Source organism: Solea solea, chromosome 16, assembly GCF_958295425.1.
Source record: "Solea solea chromosome 16, fSolSol10.1, whole genome shotgun sequence".
Taxonomy (NCBI): domain Eukaryota; kingdom Metazoa; phylum Chordata; class Actinopteri; order Pleuronectiformes; family Soleidae; genus Solea; species Solea solea.
The window spans coordinates 6,995,536-7,014,287 of NC_081149.1; the positions used below are offsets into that span (position 1 = coordinate 6,995,536).

The 18,752-nt window shown below is 41.1% G+C and overlaps 1 protein-coding gene across 1 annotated transcript; it reads left to right on the top strand.

Annotated features, from left to right (window-relative positions):
• The first annotated feature begins 263 nt into the window (after positions 1–263).
• On the top strand, positions 264–17,829 carry tyk2 (tyrosine kinase 2). Its single transcript, XM_058652657.1, has 24 exons — positions 264–444; positions 2,203–2,378; positions 2,590–2,713; positions 2,804–2,942; positions 3,042–3,205; positions 5,233–5,599; positions 5,697–5,876; positions 6,652–6,809; positions 6,891–7,008; positions 7,612–7,795; positions 8,484–8,593; positions 8,712–8,876; positions 8,973–9,054; positions 9,295–9,422; positions 9,986–10,121; positions 10,418–10,569; positions 11,299–11,446; positions 11,535–11,626; positions 12,746–12,935; positions 13,814–13,932; positions 15,675–15,847; positions 15,939–16,056; positions 16,647–16,757; positions 17,398–17,829. Exons 2-24 carry the CDS (start codon positions 2,204–2,206, stop codon positions 17,503–17,505), a joined length of 3,441 nt encoding a protein of 1,146 aa, XP_058508640.1. The 5' UTR covers positions 264–444; position 2,203; the 3' UTR covers positions 17,506–17,829.
• Positions 17,830–18,752: the final 923 nt, after the last annotated feature.

Below are 18,752 nucleotides of genomic sequence, written 5' to 3' on the forward strand. Positions count from 1 at the left end.
AAATTGTCTTTTACCTTGTAGGTTGTGGGTTCGCCAGTGTGTGAACGGGCACGAAAGATTAGTATGAAAGTCGTCATCAAGACTGTTCAATAATAAATGTAGAACCATTATAAACATTACTATGCAAAAATAAATCACTTTTGTTGTGGACACTTTTATTTTGAAAGGACAGCTCGGTTGGGTTGTACGTGCCAGGCTCGCATGTTCGTCGTGCGCGCGCTCCGCTCGCGTCCTCGTGATGGGCGTGGCCTCGCTGGTTTCAGGAAGCACCAGCGACAGCAGCAGCGAGTCCGTCTTGTTTTCGCATGAAATTCACTACAACGCGAGCGAGCGGACGACGACGTGGTGGAGGAAAAACACGGCTATGAAGCTTCTCCGTGAGTGAGTTGTGTTTCAACTGGACAAGATTTTTTATCTCACACGGTCAAAGAAGAAACCTCACAGGTGAGTAATGTCACATTTGTTGTTGTTTTTTAACGCGTCGTCGCTGAATTTGTCCATATTACGTGTTTTTTTTTTTTTTCGTCAAGTGTCAGCGGATACGGGAAAAAAAAAAATCAGAGGAAATGAGTTCTGAACCACTCGGTTACGCCGTTTACGCATTTTATTAATGTGTACCAACGGAGGAGTTGCGTATTTACGGTGATGTAAACAGGTAAACACGTACACAAAAAGTTAGGTCAGGTGTAATTCCCGGAAGGCCTTTATTTATTTTTTTGATCGTTTCTCCATTACCTGGTGGGTTTTTCACATATCGATGTAAAGCAGGGGTGTCAAACTCAAAATTGACCTGGGGGCCAATGAGCATCTAGTCTGGTCAAGCGGGGCCGACATAGAGGAAAAAAAGTGGAAAAAAACAACTATTTACTAGCCAGTGAGCAATATAAGATATTCATTATGATATTAGACAGAATTGCAAAGTAAAAGTGCTTGTTTTGATATAAAATGATTCACAATAAAAACATATTTATGATGCACAAAAACGGAGAATTAAATTGAAAATGTATCAAATAATGACGAGGATAATTGTGATTAAAACAGCTTAAATATATGTAATTTCATGTTGAGTGTAATACATTTAATAAAGCAGTGATTACAACCGAATGTCTTATTACTATTATAAAAATATTGCCGGCAAATACATTTAGTCTTATATTCTGTCTCTCCTCTCCTGGAAGACTCCTCTAAGGGGTCACAAAAGAACCCAGAAGAACATCTAAAGAACTGCAGGCCTCACTTGCCTCAGTTAAGGTCAGTGTTCATGACTCCACCATAAGAAAGAGACTGGGCAAAAATGGCCTGCATAGCAGAGTTCCAAGACAAAAACCACTGTTGGGTCAACAGTCTACCAAAAAGTCCTGAAGGACAATGTGCAGCCATCTGCTCGTGACCTCAGGCTGAAGTGAACTTGGGTTCTGCAGCAGGACAATGATCCAAAGCACATCAGCAAGTCCACTTCTGAATGGATAAAGAAAAAATAAAATGAAGACTGTGGCCTAGTCAAATTCCTGACCTGAATCCTATTGAGATGCTGTGGCATGACCTTAAAAAGGCGGTTCATGCCCGAAACCCCTCTAATGTGGCTGAATTATAACAATTCTGCAAAGATGAGTGGGCCAAAATTCCTCCACAGTGTTGTAAAAGACTCATTGCAAGTTATCGCAAACGCTTGATTGCAGTTGTTGCTGCAAAAGGCGGCCCAACCAGTTATTAGGTTTAAAGGGCAAACTTTGTCACACAGGGCCATGTAGGTTTAGATTTTTTTCCCTCCCTTAATAATAAAAACCTTCATTTACGCATTGCGTTTACTTGTGTTGTCTTTGACTAATATTTAAATTAGTTTGATGATCTGAAACATTTAAGTGTGACAACCATGCTAAAAAATAAGAAATCAGGAAGGGGGCAAACACTTTTTCACACCACTGTATATGTATATATATATATATATATATATATATATATATATATTTATATATACATATAAATATATATATTTATATATACATATCAGATTTATATATATTCTTTTTTTTGCATATTTTCACTAAAAAATAAAATGTGGTCCTTGAATTTGATGTCAACCAATGGATGCCAATGTGTTGTAATCGATTATTGAATAATATACAATGTAATTAACATAATTGAGCATGTTTGTTTGTGTGTGTGTGTGTGTGTTATATAATTCCCCCCCCCCATTTCCAGAATGTGGGGATCCAAGGGTTCCAGGACAGGGACGTTCCCAGGCCAGAGTGACCCTTTGCTGGGTCAAGGCGTCCATGTTCTCCTCCTCTGGACCAAGGAGGGGGAGAAATACTTGTCCCACACGAGTGGTGAGGTCACAGCAGAGGAGCTGTGCATCTCAGCTGCTGAAGCTGCAGGTGAGCGGGACAACCTTGACCAAATGCATCCACGCTAAGCAAAATAAATGTTATTGTGTCATATGGTATCTTGGCCTACAGAGTACGGTACGGACTAGCAAAGTGTGAATACACCTCAAGAAATTCAGTTTAGTACAAGTGGATTTACTTAGACTAACTCTATAATTCAATACATTTGTTGTGTCATATTAATGTACTGTTAATTCCACAGGGATAACACCTCTGTGCCATGTGTTGTTCGCTCTTTACAATCCGCTGTTGCGCTATTGGTACAGTCCAAACCATGTTTTCAGTCCAGACGAGAACCCTGGTCTCATACTGCATTACCGTATGAGGTAAGTCCGTGTGTGTGTGTATAGGGCTGTGTTAGTGTGTGGAGCGAAATGAGGATATTCACAAAGGCTGTCTTGTTTCCTTCTATCTAGGTTTTACTTTCAGAATTGGCACGGGATGAAGGAGAAGGAGAAGGAGCCAACTATATCCCGTTATTGCCTCAGATCTGGGACAGATCAAGGGGCTTGCCCTCTGCTCGACATCAGTTCCTTGGAGTATTTATTCGCTCAGGTCTCTGTCCTAACATCATGTTTCCTGGTCCGTTGCAAGATCAAAATTTCACACATCTAACACCGAACCACGTTGCCTCCTTCCTGTGTCTCCAAATAGGCAAAATACGAATTTGTGAATGACGTGGTGCAGATGGAAACCATAAAGGAGGAGGAGGAGCAGATACGCTTCAAAAATGAGAGTTTGGGAATGGCCATACTACACCTCTCACACCAGGCAATGCAGACAGGCTGCACTTTACAGGAGGTTGCAGAGAAAGTCAGGTAAATACTGGAGCCTTCTGATGGACTGTACAGCTGAAACTGATATTAATGATTATTAATTGCGCTTTAATGAGTACATTTCTCAAACATAATTAAGCTGGGGTAGGCAACCTATTTCAGGTGTTATTGCTTAATAATTTCATAATTCTTAATAAGTTCACAATAGCCTTTGCCAGTATGATGTCGATTACGTACTATACACAGAGAGAGAACTAGGGCTCTTATTTCCTATTTCCATTCCATTTTTATGCTGACAATTGTCAAATGTTAGTTTCCCCCAACGGGTAACAGGTAATGCAACGTCACTGACTTGCCTTAGTGACATCGCACCTCGGCCTTTGTTCACTCCTGCACGTCTTTTGACAAGAACTCACAGGCTTGAACATATCTCTCCATTTTTGGCTTTGCTCCACTGGCTCCTACGATCAATAACCTAATTGGGCCTTCGCTGTAGCATAGGAGAGAGAGGAAGACAGTGAAACAGTCGTTGCTCCCACACCTTTTAAATCTCACATGTGGAAGCATGTGAAGGGAGAAAAAAATGACAGACAAATATGGAGTGACCGATAAGTAACATGAGAAGCCACTGGGCGAATCTTAACCCTGAAAACATTTGAGAAGATGGGAGGGAAATAAAATCCAGCCAATCAAAATACTCTGAAAAGAACATTTCCCACTTCCCCATAACAGCGCAACAGATTACACTAAATACCAGTAAATATATATAAATACCCAAAAACCTACAGCCATTTTCTCGAGTGAACAACCAAGAAGGTAAGCAAACATGCTCGAGCCAAAAATAATAAGGCCTGGTTCACACCGGATACGCGGTATGTGTTAATGATGTTGACATTCTCCCAGCGATATTACATAAAACTGACACCTGTCACAGTAGTTTTAGTGTCAAGACTGAATCTGAATACATAAATACTATTTTAGCAGCTGTGTGTGGAGAAAGTGGAAGCGACAGCCACAGTAAAAACCCTGTGTGGGCTATAATTATATCATTTAAAGGGCAGATTCTCTCTTTCTCTGTCCGTCCGAGTAAATAAAAAGAGAGAAATCAGACACTAAAGTCATGAACATATTGCTGGCGTGGGACACACGCGAGCACGACACATCCTAGTGTTACAGAGCGCGACACATCCTAGTGTTACATGTATTATTTTCATAAATAATATAATAATAATTATTATTTTCTCAATTAATTGATTAGTTGTGGGTCCAGAAAATGTTCAAACCTCTGATGTTCTCAAATGTCTTTTATGTATGTTTTGTCCAAAAAAAAACCCAAAGACACAAGAAAATATCCAACAACTATAAAACATCAATGTGGGAGGAGTCAGTCGGAGATACAGACTTTTCACAGGAGGCAGATTTATTTCCAATAAGATAATTTGCTCTCTCATCATTATCCTCCTCCTCTTCCTCACACATACTTCACACACTGGTGTAGTGAAATTAGATTAGGTTATTTAATTTATTAAATTTTTTTTGTTATTTGTTTGATTTTCTATGCACTCTGGGCAAAGATCACATAATCTGGTTCCAGTGGAAGCTCACCGTCCCACAGGTGGTACACTGTAATGGAAAATAACATTTATTCTAACACTGCTTCCTTCACTCATTCTCATTAACCCGACTTACTTTCTGTTTGTGACTTGGAATTCTCTGGGGAATTCTCTCATTGATTCACTAGCTGTTTGGTAGCTTGACATTTCAGGGCCACAGGTGTCTGCCTCCCTAGAAAACAATGTGCAGTGTGTGCTGTGTTTTACGGGATACCCGGCAGTGCCTTTGCTCTGCACAAGCCAAGCAATGTGCTCTGAACACCTATTACCTTCCTCTGTGCCTCGGGGCCATCATGATCTGCCTCTGAGGTGCTGTTAAACAATTAATTTCAACAATTAAATTTGACATTCAAGCTTTGTTTCCTCATCAGACATCAAAATACACGTTTTTCCACAGCATGCACCTAACAAAGTTTGAGACATCCAGGTAACACTAACTTAACCTTTTCTTCTTAGCTACCTACGCTGCATTCCAAAGTCTTTCGTCAAACACATCTCCAAAACCAACTTCCTGACAAAATTCCGGATCCAACGAGTGTTTGCAGACTTTGTGCGAACTTTCCAGAAACACACCAAGGACAAGGAGGTCCAGGAGGTCATGTGCAAGTACATTTCTACGCTGGAAAACCTAGCGCCGCGTTTCGGCACAGAGACTTTCACCGTACCCCACCTGGAGCTGAGGAACGATGGGGACGGAAGCAACTGTAACTCCCACGACACGGACACTCAGGACGTCTCGAAAGACAACTTCCCAACCCCTACTTATGAAATAATGGTGTCGGGCACAAAGGGGATTCAGTGGAGGAAGGTGTTGGAGCAGAAGGTTTGTCAGAAGCACAATCTCAATCCTTGGTTGTACTTTTCATACTTATCAATGCGCCCTGTTTTGATGTGATATCTCTTTATCTCCTCCGGCGCAGGCAAACACTCACCTCAGGAACGACTACATGAACTACGGGAAGAAGGCGAAACACCAGTCCACTCAGCCCAGTGCAGCAACTCCAAACAAATTGACCTCCTTCTGCGATTTCCCTGAAATATCTCACATAGCCATCAATGGAGCTAATGTATCTATTAGCACTCAGGACAATCAGTACATGGTGAGAGCACTTGTTTGGCCTATTATGTAAAAGCCTCAATGCATTAATTTAATTAGTTAATGCGTTTGTGATGTATTAGTCTCATTGGCAGACTTTATGTTAGCCAGATTGTTCAGTCCTTGTTGAAAGTTAGGGCCTTTTTTTATATGGTATCAGCGTTTTAGCCACACAGTAACAGTGTTTGTGATTGTATACATTGTAATGTATGCTTGTCCAACAGAAAAAAATAGATTTGTTACAGCGCCACATACAGGCCTGGCATATGAAAAGTGCAGTGTTTTTTAGTTGTTTTGGGCGTTGCGTGTGGATGAAGATCTGCACATTTTATACGTGCTTTGGGAATCTTGGTAGAAGTAGACGTTGTGATTGGTTCGACCGATAGATTTTTTTTTTTTTTTTATTAATAAAATTATGCATTTTTGCTCTCTGGAACTTGATAAACTCAGATTTTCCATCCAAAAGCCAGTATTTGTTTTTTAATGATCTGTTTTGTGCATTTAATATAATAGTTTATTCGTGTATGTAAATGTAGTGCAGACATGAAATGTAGATTGGGGAGACTGACTGTTAGTGTTTGAGATCTGGTTACTGACGTTTTTTTGGATTATTTCTTTTCATTAAACAGTTACACTTAATCAGATGAAGGAATACAATTGGCATCGAACAACGGCTGACCTTCAGTTCTTAGGGCGTAGTAGGACGTTTTGTATTGTATATATTTGTAGGTGGGAGCTCTGATAGTGAGCTAGTGGTGTTTGTGTGTGTGTGCGTGTAGGAGGTTCAGATGAACTCCAGCCAGGAAGCCCGTTCCTTCATCTCTCTCCTGGATGGATACTACCGGCTGACCGCAGACGCCCACCACTATCTCTGTCATGAAGTGGCTCCCCCAAGGGTCGTGCTGAGTGAAGCGAATGGACTGCACGGACCTATGCAGTGAGTTCATCCTCTCACTCACACAGACATGAGATGCTGTGTGAGATGCACATCACAACTCTGCTTTCCCGACTTTTCTAGAGAGGATTTTGTGCTGCTGAAGCTGAAGAAGGAAGGAGCAGAGGAGGGAGCTTTCCTCCTACGGTGGAGTGCCCTCAACTTTCGCCGCATCATCCTGGCTGTGCTGAACAAAAACAATGTAAGTATATAATATAAAAGCCACTCTTCTCTCTGGGTGAGTTATTACAGAAATGTGGAAGTGCTACAGGGGAGAAAGAAATATCTGAGCTTGTTTCTTGTTATGACAAAGTAGTTTTCTCAACATAAGGAGATTTCAGTCTTCGATCTTGCCCTTCCGACAAGCGTGGGGGTCCCCCCCCCCCCACACACACACACAGAGTAAACTGAACTGTACCATGATGGAAACACGGCTTTAGTTTGGTTCACAGCTGCAACAGGAACTTTGTCGCTCCTTGGTTTGTCAGTACATTCCTCTTGCAGCTGGAACACACACATCTGGTGATGCGTGGTTTGTTCCCACACAGTGGTCTGAGTGTGTTCATGACAACTGCGTATGTGGTACATCACTGAACATGTCGACCGTTTAATCTGTGTAATGAAGTGCCGTCACGCACAGCTGAAGGATAACGATTTAAAAACAAACCCTCGACAGACGTGTGTTCACCGTTAAAACATCCAGAGAGTAACGATCACGTTACAATGAGAAAATATCTTGTGATAACCAGTTTTACACTTCCCTAAGTTATTTTTTAATGCACACCTGTGTTCATGTGCGGCTCAGAACGGAGCGACGTCGAGGCACAAGCAGTTTCGCATCGAGCACAGGTGCTCGATTTTCCGTCTGGAAGGCTGGGAACAGGAGTTCTCCAGTGTGAAGGAGCTCATCGACAGCCTCAAGCCATTCGTGCTCAGGTCGGGATCAGACTGCTTTGTTCTCAAGAAGTGCTGTTTGCCAAGACAAGCAGGTATGTATTTGATGAACGTCTTAGTTTTGGACCTTCGGTGCAGCTTTAAGGCTAAATTATACTTTTTTTAAGTTATTGACCAGTTGCTATGTTGCCTTTTTTAAAAAAAAAAAAAACAACAACAGATGTATTCATATTTGCGCTGTCAAATCACACAATGTCTGTGCCTCAACACATTGCATTCTTTATTTTCTTCAGACTCTAAATGCGGCCATAATCTACAAAATGGACGTCAAAAAGACTTGTTGTGTCAGTGAATGTCTGGCATGAGCCAGGCTATATTTTAAAGAAGAACTTTGCAAGTCACTTTGCAAGTCTCCCCCCTTTCAGTTTCGCTTCCCCTCTCCTGGCATGTGCATTTGTTTTCTCTGTCGTCTTTCACTGGCTCTGCTGTGATCGGTCATCCCCCCCCGAACGTATAAAATAATGCCATAGCCGCCTTGATCTGATAGAGGGAACCTGGCGTGTGTAAGTGTGTTTGTAGTGCCATGAAACACTTTGTGTTTCTCCTGATTCTTCTTGCAAAGCTGGTTTTATGCCAACAGACAGTAGAGGAAGTGTGTTATGTGTTAACCTTTTCTTTCAGAGATAGATCAGGAACTAAAGTCGTAAAGATATTGGTGGTGTGGGGAGAAACATGATGGAGACGTGAGGCGTTTATGTTCTTACATGTGTTTGTGTGATGCAGAGCTGTCAAACCTTCTGGTGGTGAGGAAAGATCCACATCAACGGGTCAACACCGACTCCTCCAAGCCCTTCTTTTACTTCCACCAGCTCAAGGAGAAAGATATAGTACAGGTGACGAGACCCTCACGCACACACACACACATTTACCAGAATGTGAGCTTCTGTTTCAAGCTTAGTTACTGACACGATTGTGTGTTGTTGTTTTTTTTTGTTGTTTTTTTATAAACAGGAACGACATCTGGGACGCGGGACCAGAACGAACATCTACGCAGGTCGTTACCTGCTGCAGAGAGAAGGAGACAACGACGAATTCAACAACAATAACTTAACTAACCGCAAGTCGATCCGAGTGGTTCTCAAAGTCCTAGACCAAAACCATAAAGACATTGCACTCGTAAGCTTTGTGACCGTTGCGTGATTGGAAGCACTTGTAGCTTATGAAATCCGAGAAAGAATACTAACACTCACTCCTTCCATGGTGTTTTTTCAGTTTGAAACTGCGACTCTCATGAGTAAGGTGTCCCACAGTCACCTGGTGTTTGTGCACGGTGTTTGTGTCAAAGGATCTGAAAGTAAGCACAGTCGAGCCTCAACAAACTCACTTCCACTTTTTTCGATGTACCTTATTTTGCTTCTTTGACATTTTACGTGTGACGAGTGTTTTTGTAGTACCATTTTTTTTTTCATTTTCTGCGACCAAGTGCAAACCCTCGTCCGGCATGTTCTCTTTTGAAGTCGATGCTGCTTGTTTGTGTGCTGTTTGTGGCTGTCGCGGAGGTTTGACCTCTGGGACGTCTTCCCTGCCTTTGCAGACATCATGGTGGAGGAATTTGTGGAGTTTGGGCCTTTGGATTTGTTCCTTCGCAGGGAAAAAGCATCGGTGACGCCACAGTGGAAATTCATTGTGGTAAAACAACTCGCTAGTGCCCTCGGCTATCTCGTGAGTTCACACGCTTCTGTGTTTTGTTTTTTTATTGATGGAAGCCATTGATTCTAATTCAGTCACTCGTATGACCACATTCAAAAGACCTTCATGCCACTAAAATAGTTAGACTGACTCAAGTAGTGTGGCAGATAGAAGAATTCCTTTTACACAAGACATTAATAAATAAAACACAAATGAAGTAACCCTTTTTAAAAGATCTTAGGTTTTGAACTGCCCCACTCAGGAAATGGAAGTTATCATGTTATCTGATTAATCTTTAGATAAGTGCTGAAATAGTGAACATAGTTGACCCTTTTGTGACTTTTTTGGTTAAAAAAAAAAAAAAAAAAAAGTCTGATCTGTTTAATGTTAATGTATTTTGTTTTTAATTGACCTAACCCAAAAAATACTCTGGGCTTTGTTAAAAACAGTACTGAAAATTCTTATGTGGTGTAAAGGACCAGGACTAGAGCTGTTTTTAGTTTTTGTTTTTTGATGGCACTTTTCTGAGGTTTTAGTCCTCTGAAGTAACCAATAGTTCATGAGGGTTAATGACTCCAACACTGCCTCTGTCGTAGGAGACCAAACGTCTGGTTCATGGAAATGTCTGTGCCAAGAACATTCTGGTGGCAAGGCGCGGTCTGGAGCCCGGCACCACACCTTTCATCAAGCTGAGTGATCCAGGAATTGCCCTGAGCGTCCTCTCGCGAGAAGGTCAGTACCAGCGAGTGACTCTACACAAGTTAACGTCACATTTTTATGAATAAATTATTCGGGCTGGTTTAGAAAAAGTACGATTTTCAGATTCATATCGATTTTTAGAGGTACTCTATTACTCTTTTAAAGCGGAACGTTGCAAGTTTGGTCCGTTTTTCTCTACAGAGCTCCCCCTTGTGTCTACCTCTTTATCCTTACCGTTAAAACTCACCGCCCCCCCTTCCCCTCACATCTGTTGCCGGTCTGATGTTTACTTGTGTGTGTGTGTGGCCCCTCGCTCTTCTCCACGGCAGAGCGCCTCGAGCGGATCCCGTGGATTGCCCCCGAGTGCGTCGACAGCGGCATGGCCATCGGCGAAACTGCCGACCAGTGGAGCTTTGGCGTCACACTGCTGGAAATCTGCAACAACGGCGATCTTCCCCTGAGTCGCTGCTCGTTGCCCAAGGTATTTTAACTTTTAACAGGGGTTTGGTGAGTAGGACTAACGGGGATATATCAAAGTCGGACTTTTCTCATATAATTATGTGGAGTGGCTCAGTGGTTAAGACCGCCTGTGGTTAAGACCCTGTGTGCAACTCAACTCCACCCCTGGCAGGTTGTACTCAATTCCCTTGTAAGTCGCTTTGCATAAAAGCGTCTACTAAATGACATGTAATGTAATTAAAACAATTTCTCAGACGTTTTCAGCTTCTTGACAAGTGATGATTTTAAAGAAGACATTTGAAAACATTATTTTGTGGTCAACTGACAGCTTAATGGATTGTGAGAAATGTTTTTGTTGCAGCCCTAGTGTGTAATCAATTGATCTATTTAAGAAACTGGAATATATATATGTATATATGTACATAAAGTTTGTATATATGACGCTTGCAATATAACGTTTGTAAAATAGCTGATAATTATCAAACAAAAACGATGAGAAACACTCACTGTCAACCCATAACATCTAAATAATTATGTTTTGAAAATAATACAAGACAGCAATAAATAATGTAAAATGCTGCTATGTTAAATCATAGCAGCATGTCATCTGGCTGGTTGTAAATCACACCCTCGACCACCAGATGCCACTAAATCCCACATATTTAACATACTCTTTCTCCACCATCAGCCACAAGCTTCTTCGCCTGCCTCTTGTATCTAATTCTCACACTAGAACCTTACGCCCCAACAGAAAGAGCGCCTCTATCAGCAGAAGGGCCGTTTAGGTGAACCGTCCTCGCAGGAGTTGGCCACTTTCATCAACATGTGCTTGATCTACGAACCCATGGAGAGGCCCTCATTCCTCGTTCTGCGCAGAGAGCTTCCAGAAATCCCAGAAAGTAGGTTTTTAACTTTTTTTTTGGTCTTAGGCAGTGTAGGCATGGAACATAATGGTTGTGGGTTGTTGTTTTTTTCCTTTGCACACAGATTCTGATATTTCTCCCAGTGAATTTGCCAATGACCCAGACCCAAGTGTGTTCCAGAAGCGCTACATGAAAGAGATTCGGGAATTAGGAAAGGTGAGCTCCAGTGCCACGTCACCTTCTCTTTCTATCAGCTCCCACCACCGTGTTGGCAGGAAAAGCTTCTGAAAAATAATCCACGGAGATCATGCAGTAAATCTACCACAGTATTTAGAATATATATGGTGTAAAATAACATTTTACACCAGAGAAAGCATAGAGCATACACGTCACAGTAAAAGCCTGGAAAATAGACAAGATATTTCAGCTAATAAGCATTGGAGTCAGCAAAGATGCTGAAGTTAACCATCCAGATTTGCAGCTTGCCAGTCAGCAGTTCAAGGGAAACTTGAGGGAAACTTATTTTACAACGATTGTACCCCTAACTTTGTCAAATTAAATAAATGTTTGTGAAATATAGGAACGCAACGATGGTTATAACAGGGTTCACATATTACTGGAAATCCTTGAAAGTTTGTGAATTTGGGGAAATAAATATTCAAGGCCCCTGAAAGTTTTTGCAAATTGCCCTAAATAGACTTGGGTCATTTAAAGTGCTTGAATTTTGTGCAAGAAAGAAGTGAAATTGACATTGAGGTAGATGTCTCGCTTGTTTGTTACAACGACGCCACCTACTGTTTGATGCCCTGCATTGTTCGATTTGTGTAGACTAGGCTGTTGAAAAATGAGCGAGTAACGTTAAGCAACAGAGAGCAAATGACTCTGTGATGCCTGGGAAATGCAAATTCCAAGATCTGTGTCTCACCAAAGAGAATTACAAAGACTGATTTCGACCAAGATCCCAAGGGCAATTGCTTGTTCAGATGCAGAGCGTGCTGCAAATCAATAAAAGTGGTCGCCATGGGCGTTACAAATTGCCCTCCTTCCTTAGGCTGTGCCCGCCCTGTCCACTGGAAGTGATGTTTTATGTCGAGGCAACAGCAACATTGCACTAAATAAAAGTATGTTTTAATGACTGGAAGATACAAAGATACAAAGAAAACTTTCAGAAGTGAATGCTACTGCTCAAACATACCTGCTCATTCAGCTGTTTGACAGGATCTGCTGGTGTATACACAAACGCTCCCTCACGTCTCGTCTGATAGTTTTCCCTTGACGGAGCCTGTTCTCAGATGAGTGCAAATAAAAATTGTTCTAAGTTGTCCTGTGTTCCAGGGTCACTTTGGAAAGGTGATTCTGTACCTGTACGACCCGGCCAACGATGGCACCGGGGAGTACGTGGCCGTGAAGTCTTTGAAACAGGAGAGTGGTCACGTGCCCGAGAGCTGGATAAAGGAGATCGATATTCTGAAGTCTCTCCATCACAACAACATTGTCAAGTACAAAGGTTGTTGCACCGAACTGGGTGAGTCCTCTGCTGCCCACTCCGACGTGGTTCCTGAAGTAGAAGTGAAGGACTGAATACCAGGAAGGACACAGAGAAATATTGCAATATTCCTAATGGCGAGTAGGGGTGGGTCAAAATATCGATTTGGTGACATATCAATCTCTCCTCGTGCAATACAATAATCCATACACCAGGGCAAATATCAATGCTTTAATTCACAAACTAAGGCACTCTAAAGTAAATTCTCGCAGGGCGTCGCTACGTCATGTCTCCACCTGGTGGTGCTGCTCAAATGAATGAGGTGGAAACTTGGGTGGAAGTTACCTGGCTGAAGAACTTAGACTTAATGCACTTTGTTCTCTATGTTGTGAATAAACAGAGAAATCATGCATGTGTAACTTTTCACGTTCACGTTTTGTTTTCTTCCGTTTGACAGGTATTGCGACGTTTATTGCCTATATACGTCGCAATATATTGCTTATCACAGAATTGCCGTATTGTGATATTATTGGTATCGTATCATGAGGTACCCTGTGATTCCAACCCCTAGTAGCGATATTGTATCGCTTTTGAGACAGACATGACTAAACTTTTTGTGAATTAGCATAACAAAGTATACTCTTATCCTGACTTAAATATCGTGATAATATCGTATATTCTTACATCCTTTTATTTATTGTATTTTGGTATTTGTACATTGTGAAACACATTGACATTACTTTGTGTGAAATGTGCTTTCAGAAATAGAGTTTGACTGAATATGTTGCTGAAGCTCTATGCAGCTCTTTTTTTTAGATGCAATATAGATGACAGGTGGCAGTTTATTCTCATCTCTTTAAAATAAAAGCCATGGAAATAAAGGAGGATAAAACCACTGTTACTTTTTCCACTGACAGGAGGACAAGTGGTACAGCTGATAATGGAGTACCTTCCTCAGGGGAGTCTGCGAGATTATCTTCCCTCACGTAAACTGGGTGTGTCCCAGTGCCTTATGTTCGCTCAGCAGATCTGCCAGGTGAGTGTGAGGTGCATTTCCTGTTGATCTCATTTTATTATTAATGTATTTTTGTTTTTTTTCCACTGGAGACACAAACACAAATGAGAGCCTGTTTTTGTCTGGGCGTCATACCAAGATAAAAATATCTTCTTGGGAGTCGACCAATATTGTAGAAATGAGTGAAAATTCAAATCTCTTTTAAGAATTTATGATTTTACAAACTCCAACACAAAACTTTGTTTGAATGACTTTAAAAAATTGTTTTACACGAAATTTAATGTACCGAAATATCGCGGTTTACGCCTCCAAACCAAACCTTGGATTGTGTATTGAACAGTTTTCGGTTTTGCACCCCTATACTAAAGTAGATCAACCCGGTCTTTGTCTACCCTGAAAGTTAGCATTGAACCTCCCGTCATCCAGCAACTTAATTAATTCTGGTTTTGGTGGCTTAAGCCCCTTTTCCACCTATGATCCCAGCTGGCCTTGCCTCAGTACCTACTCAACATGGGCAGAGACATCCCTGCAGCCGTGACTTTGTTTTACACACACTGACACACACACACACACAAACGAGTCACTAGTGACTTGTAAAGCAGTTATTTTCAGTGTAACTGAATCATTAGAATCAGTTAATTAAAACTATTGTGTTCAGTACTTCCTCCATGACCGGAGCACAGACTCCGTCTGTCACAGTCACTGGACTGAAATACAGCGGCAGGGTTTGTGATACCGCTCGCGATCAGCAGTGTTGTCGCTGAATACACCAGACTCCTCTGTTAAAGATTGAAATTTTAGACATTTTCCTGGTAATTGTTGGAGATTCACCCACGTTTTTTAGGATTGTTAAGTCTTTTTGCTTGATTCATGTGTCGGACGTCTCTTCCTGTGATGGCACTCTCTGACCAATCAGTGACTGGCAGTCTGGTGACATCACGCATAGTACCGCCTTAGCTTGCTTGGAACCTCACCAAAGCAGCTCTTTTACCAGGTAAAAAGTACCTGGTACCAGGTAGTGAGGCGGGGCGAGTCTAGCAGGTGGAAACATGCCATTAGCAACAATGGACGTGACAGAGGCTTCCTTTTATTGTCATAAACATGGTAAAAACAAGGGGAAAAACAACATTTTGCTTTACAATAAAATAAATAAAATAAAAGTCCCTCCACTGACACAAATATTTAAGTAGCAGAAACCTTAAAAACATATATATGCATATGGCATATTTAAATACTACAAGTATGTAAACAGTTGGTTTGCATGCAGTTTTAGAATTTATTTTTAAACACTGCCTATGAGATACCCGATGGATAATCTTGTGTTTTAATTTAATTTCCTAGCACTGTCGGTTCTCTCTTTATTGTCATTGCTTGAGTCTGAGTAATTCAACAACTGCGTGTGATCTCACAAAGGGCTGAGCAATGAATCAATAATATACTGTATATATCACAATATTATTTTTTATCATGTTTTCTTCAATATCAGTATTAGATAACAGGTTTGTGCACTGTGCAAACACAGTGTGCGACACAACACGTACTTGTGATGTGTGACAATAAACCACAATAAACTGTGGCTTCCTCACTCAGGAGCAAACCTATGAGTAGATGCAGATGAGCCTTAATTATCTGACATGTTATTGCGATAAATGTCCACATAAAATGACTTGAAACGCCGCCCTAATGTAATCCTACATGGTATGTAACGTTTTCTTCGCTCCGTAGATGTTAGGTTTAACGTCCTTGTTTGACCCTTTTCGTAGGGGATGGATTACTTACACACCATGCGATACATCCATCGAGATCTGGCTGCCCGTAACGTTTTAGTGGAAAACGACAGCTTGGTGAAGATCGGAGACTTCGGCTTGTCAAAATACATTCCCGAGGGTAAGCGCTACTATCAAGTACGTGAGGATGGAGACAGTCCAGTGTTCTGGTGAGTTCATGCAGCAAGCACCTCACTGTGGTTTCCCAGCGTTATGTTCCGTAACTTAATGGCTATTTCTTTTCCACCACGCGGTGTGTAGGCATGCGATAGAGTGCCTGAGGGATAATAAGTTTTCTTTTTCGTCCGACATTTGGTCCTTTGGCGTGACATTGTACGAGATCCTGACTCGCTGTGACTCACGCCAGAGCCCTCCAGAGGTATGTCGCCTTTCGTTTTTTCACCTTTTAAAAAGATATTTCAGTGCTGACCTAATAAAAATCTATGCTTGCTTCCGTCTGTGATATCTCAACAATACCGTAGCTGATTTTTTCCCTCTCTTTTAAGAGAGATCGAAAATGAAGTTTGTAAACCGCTCACTCCCCCACACTGAATTCCATGGAGAAAATCACTGTTTTTAGCTTGCAGTGACACTGGAGCCTCTGGTCGTCTGCTGCCTCGTGTCGCTGAGGTTAATCCGAACAAAAGCTGTCAAACGGTAACAAAAACGACTCATTTGAAGTTACTGATGGTGGCAGCAGTGGATCAACAACTCCTGTGTCATGTAAAAATGCTGATTTCATCTATGGACTTTGGTGTGGGGGAACGAGTGGTTTATAACCTTCAGTTCCAGTTGAAAACGGCTGTTAAACATATGTACATATGACACATTAAGCAGGCATGGATTTAATTAGGTGAGCCTTTTAAGTAGCTGAAATGTGTTTTCTTTTGCTGTTCCTGCTAGCAGCCATGTTTTTCACCACACATCAAAAAGAGACCTGAATGTGTTTTGTGTGTTTTTCTTTTGCAGAAATTACGTGAAATGATGAATTCACCCGACGAACAGATGACCTTGTTGGCACTCCTAAAAATGTTGGAGAGAAACCTGCGATTGCCTTGTCCAAGGGATTGCCCACACAAGGTATTATTACATGCGCATAAAAAATGGGCTAAAAAAAATATTGTTATTTTGAAGATCCAATATCGATTCATAATATCCCTGGATTGATCTTTTAATATTTGCCATTTCCTGTATCCTTTGCACACATATATGGCAAGACTACAGCAATCACACAATATGTATGGTTGCTACCATGGCAAAGGGGCTCACAGAACCCTCTGCTGGACAAACTGTTAATGACGTGAAATTTTCTGATGCGTTTCTAGGCTGTATTTTATGGAAGCGTATTATTGCATTCACGTAAAATTATTTTTAAAAAGGCTCTGGTTTTATGAGTTGTTGTTTTTTGGTGTCTGTTTTTACGTAATAATTTTTTCTTGTCTGTTTTTACAAGATTTTTTGGGGGGTCTGTTTTTACAAGATATATTTGCTAGTCTGCTTTTACAAGATTTTTTTTCAGGGTCAGATTTTACAAGATTTTTCTTTTCGTGACCTGAGATTGCAGGATAAGGTGGTAGATAACGAGAGAATCAGATTGTGAATCGGAATCAGATAGATTCAGGAAACCTGACGCAGCCCCGTCATTAAAACACATTTGATCACGATGAGTACCCTAACGTTCACATGATTACGTTGATTGTTTTCTTTTATTCGCCTCCAGGTGAAACTGTTGATGGATCAGTGTTGGGCCACAGATCCTGAACAACGGCCGTCTTTCAAATCCCTCATCGAACATTTGGAAGCGATTCGCCGGACCTACGACTGGTAGCCAGGTACAAACTTATCGCTGGCTCAGATTTGTTGATGAATGAAGCGAAGACCTGTTTGCCGACATGCCATCACTTTGCTACCATGGCAACCACATATTACTCAGCCACCAGTGATGCGTTTCCTGCTGTGCTATCACCTGCTCTCTCCATTTACATTGTTGTCTTTTTGATAAAAGCGCCCTGCTGTATGCTCGCATGTGTTGTAATGAACACAATAATAAAGTCAGTTGGTGTGTGTTCAATCCCTGGTTGATGAGGTGAATGTCTTTCTTTTGTACAAACCAGAAAATTTCAAAATCTAATAAAGCTTTTTTTTTCACATGCCCTGTCTGGAATGGACAGATGCCTCTGTCAGAAGTGTTTAAATACACAATTAACTTTACAACTCATTGATCAATATAAAAAAGTATGGGGGAAAAAAAAAATCACGTGATCAACCATTTCTGATAATCGATTATTCTGTTTTAGGGGTTGTTTTTTTTTTTTTTTTTTAAATAATTAAAACAAGTTTTCAGATTTTTCAGCTTCGTAAATGTTAATATCTTCTGGTTTTTTTTCTCTTTAAAACTGAAAAAGTTTGGTTTCTTGGACAAAAACGAGACATTTAAGAACGTCATCATTTCCAGGTTTGGGAAACATTTTTCAACTGTCTCCTGACATTTTATGGAAAATAAGGTAGACAATCGGCTTCAACCTTGGTTTCATCTCAACTAACCGTCCTATATGAACAGTTGGCTGTGATATCGTGATTATTGGTCAGCTCCCATATGAACTCTGTGTTGCACAGAAATGTACTTACGTAAAGACTCTCTTTGGCTTTTCTGTTCCAAATGTCTACACAGAAATCTCGGAAACGCTGTGGCAACGAAAGAGCCGCAGGAGGACTAGAAACTTAAAATTGATTTTACGATTGTAAATCCTCGCAGCACATTTAAATTAAACCTTAGTGTTAACAAAGTCTACCTGGTTACCTTAACGATGTAATGACAATTTGAGTTGAACAAACCTGATTAAATAGTTTTTACAAAATTTGCAGCTGAGCAGTGAACTGTGGATAAGACGAGCTGTTTCTTCCCTGACCACAGCATCACAGACTGTAGCAGGTGTAGAAACATTTCACACACTACACCTCCTGTAAAGCAGCCAAATACTGTAACAACATCAACAGGTGTCCCCCCTGCATGCAGCTTGAGAAACCTAATAAATGGAGCCTTGACCTCAGCACTGCCGCACTGACATAACAGTG

What these genes read in the sequence shown, in the direction of transcription:
- tyk2 (XM_058652657.1), top strand. Translation starts at nt 2,204, where the DNA reads ATGTGGGGATCCAAGGGTTCCAGGACAGGGACGTTCCCAGGCCAGAGT. An exon ending in CTCAGCTGCTGAAGCTGCAG is followed by an intron (nt 2,379 to 2,589) that starts GTGAGCGGGACA and finishes TTAATTCCACAG; the next exon opens with GGATAACACCTCTGTGCCAT. An exon ending in GCTTCCAGAAATCCCAGAAA is followed by an intron (nt 11,447 to 11,534) that starts GTAGGTTTTTAA and finishes CTTTGCACACAG; the next exon opens with ATTCTGATATTTCTCCCAGT.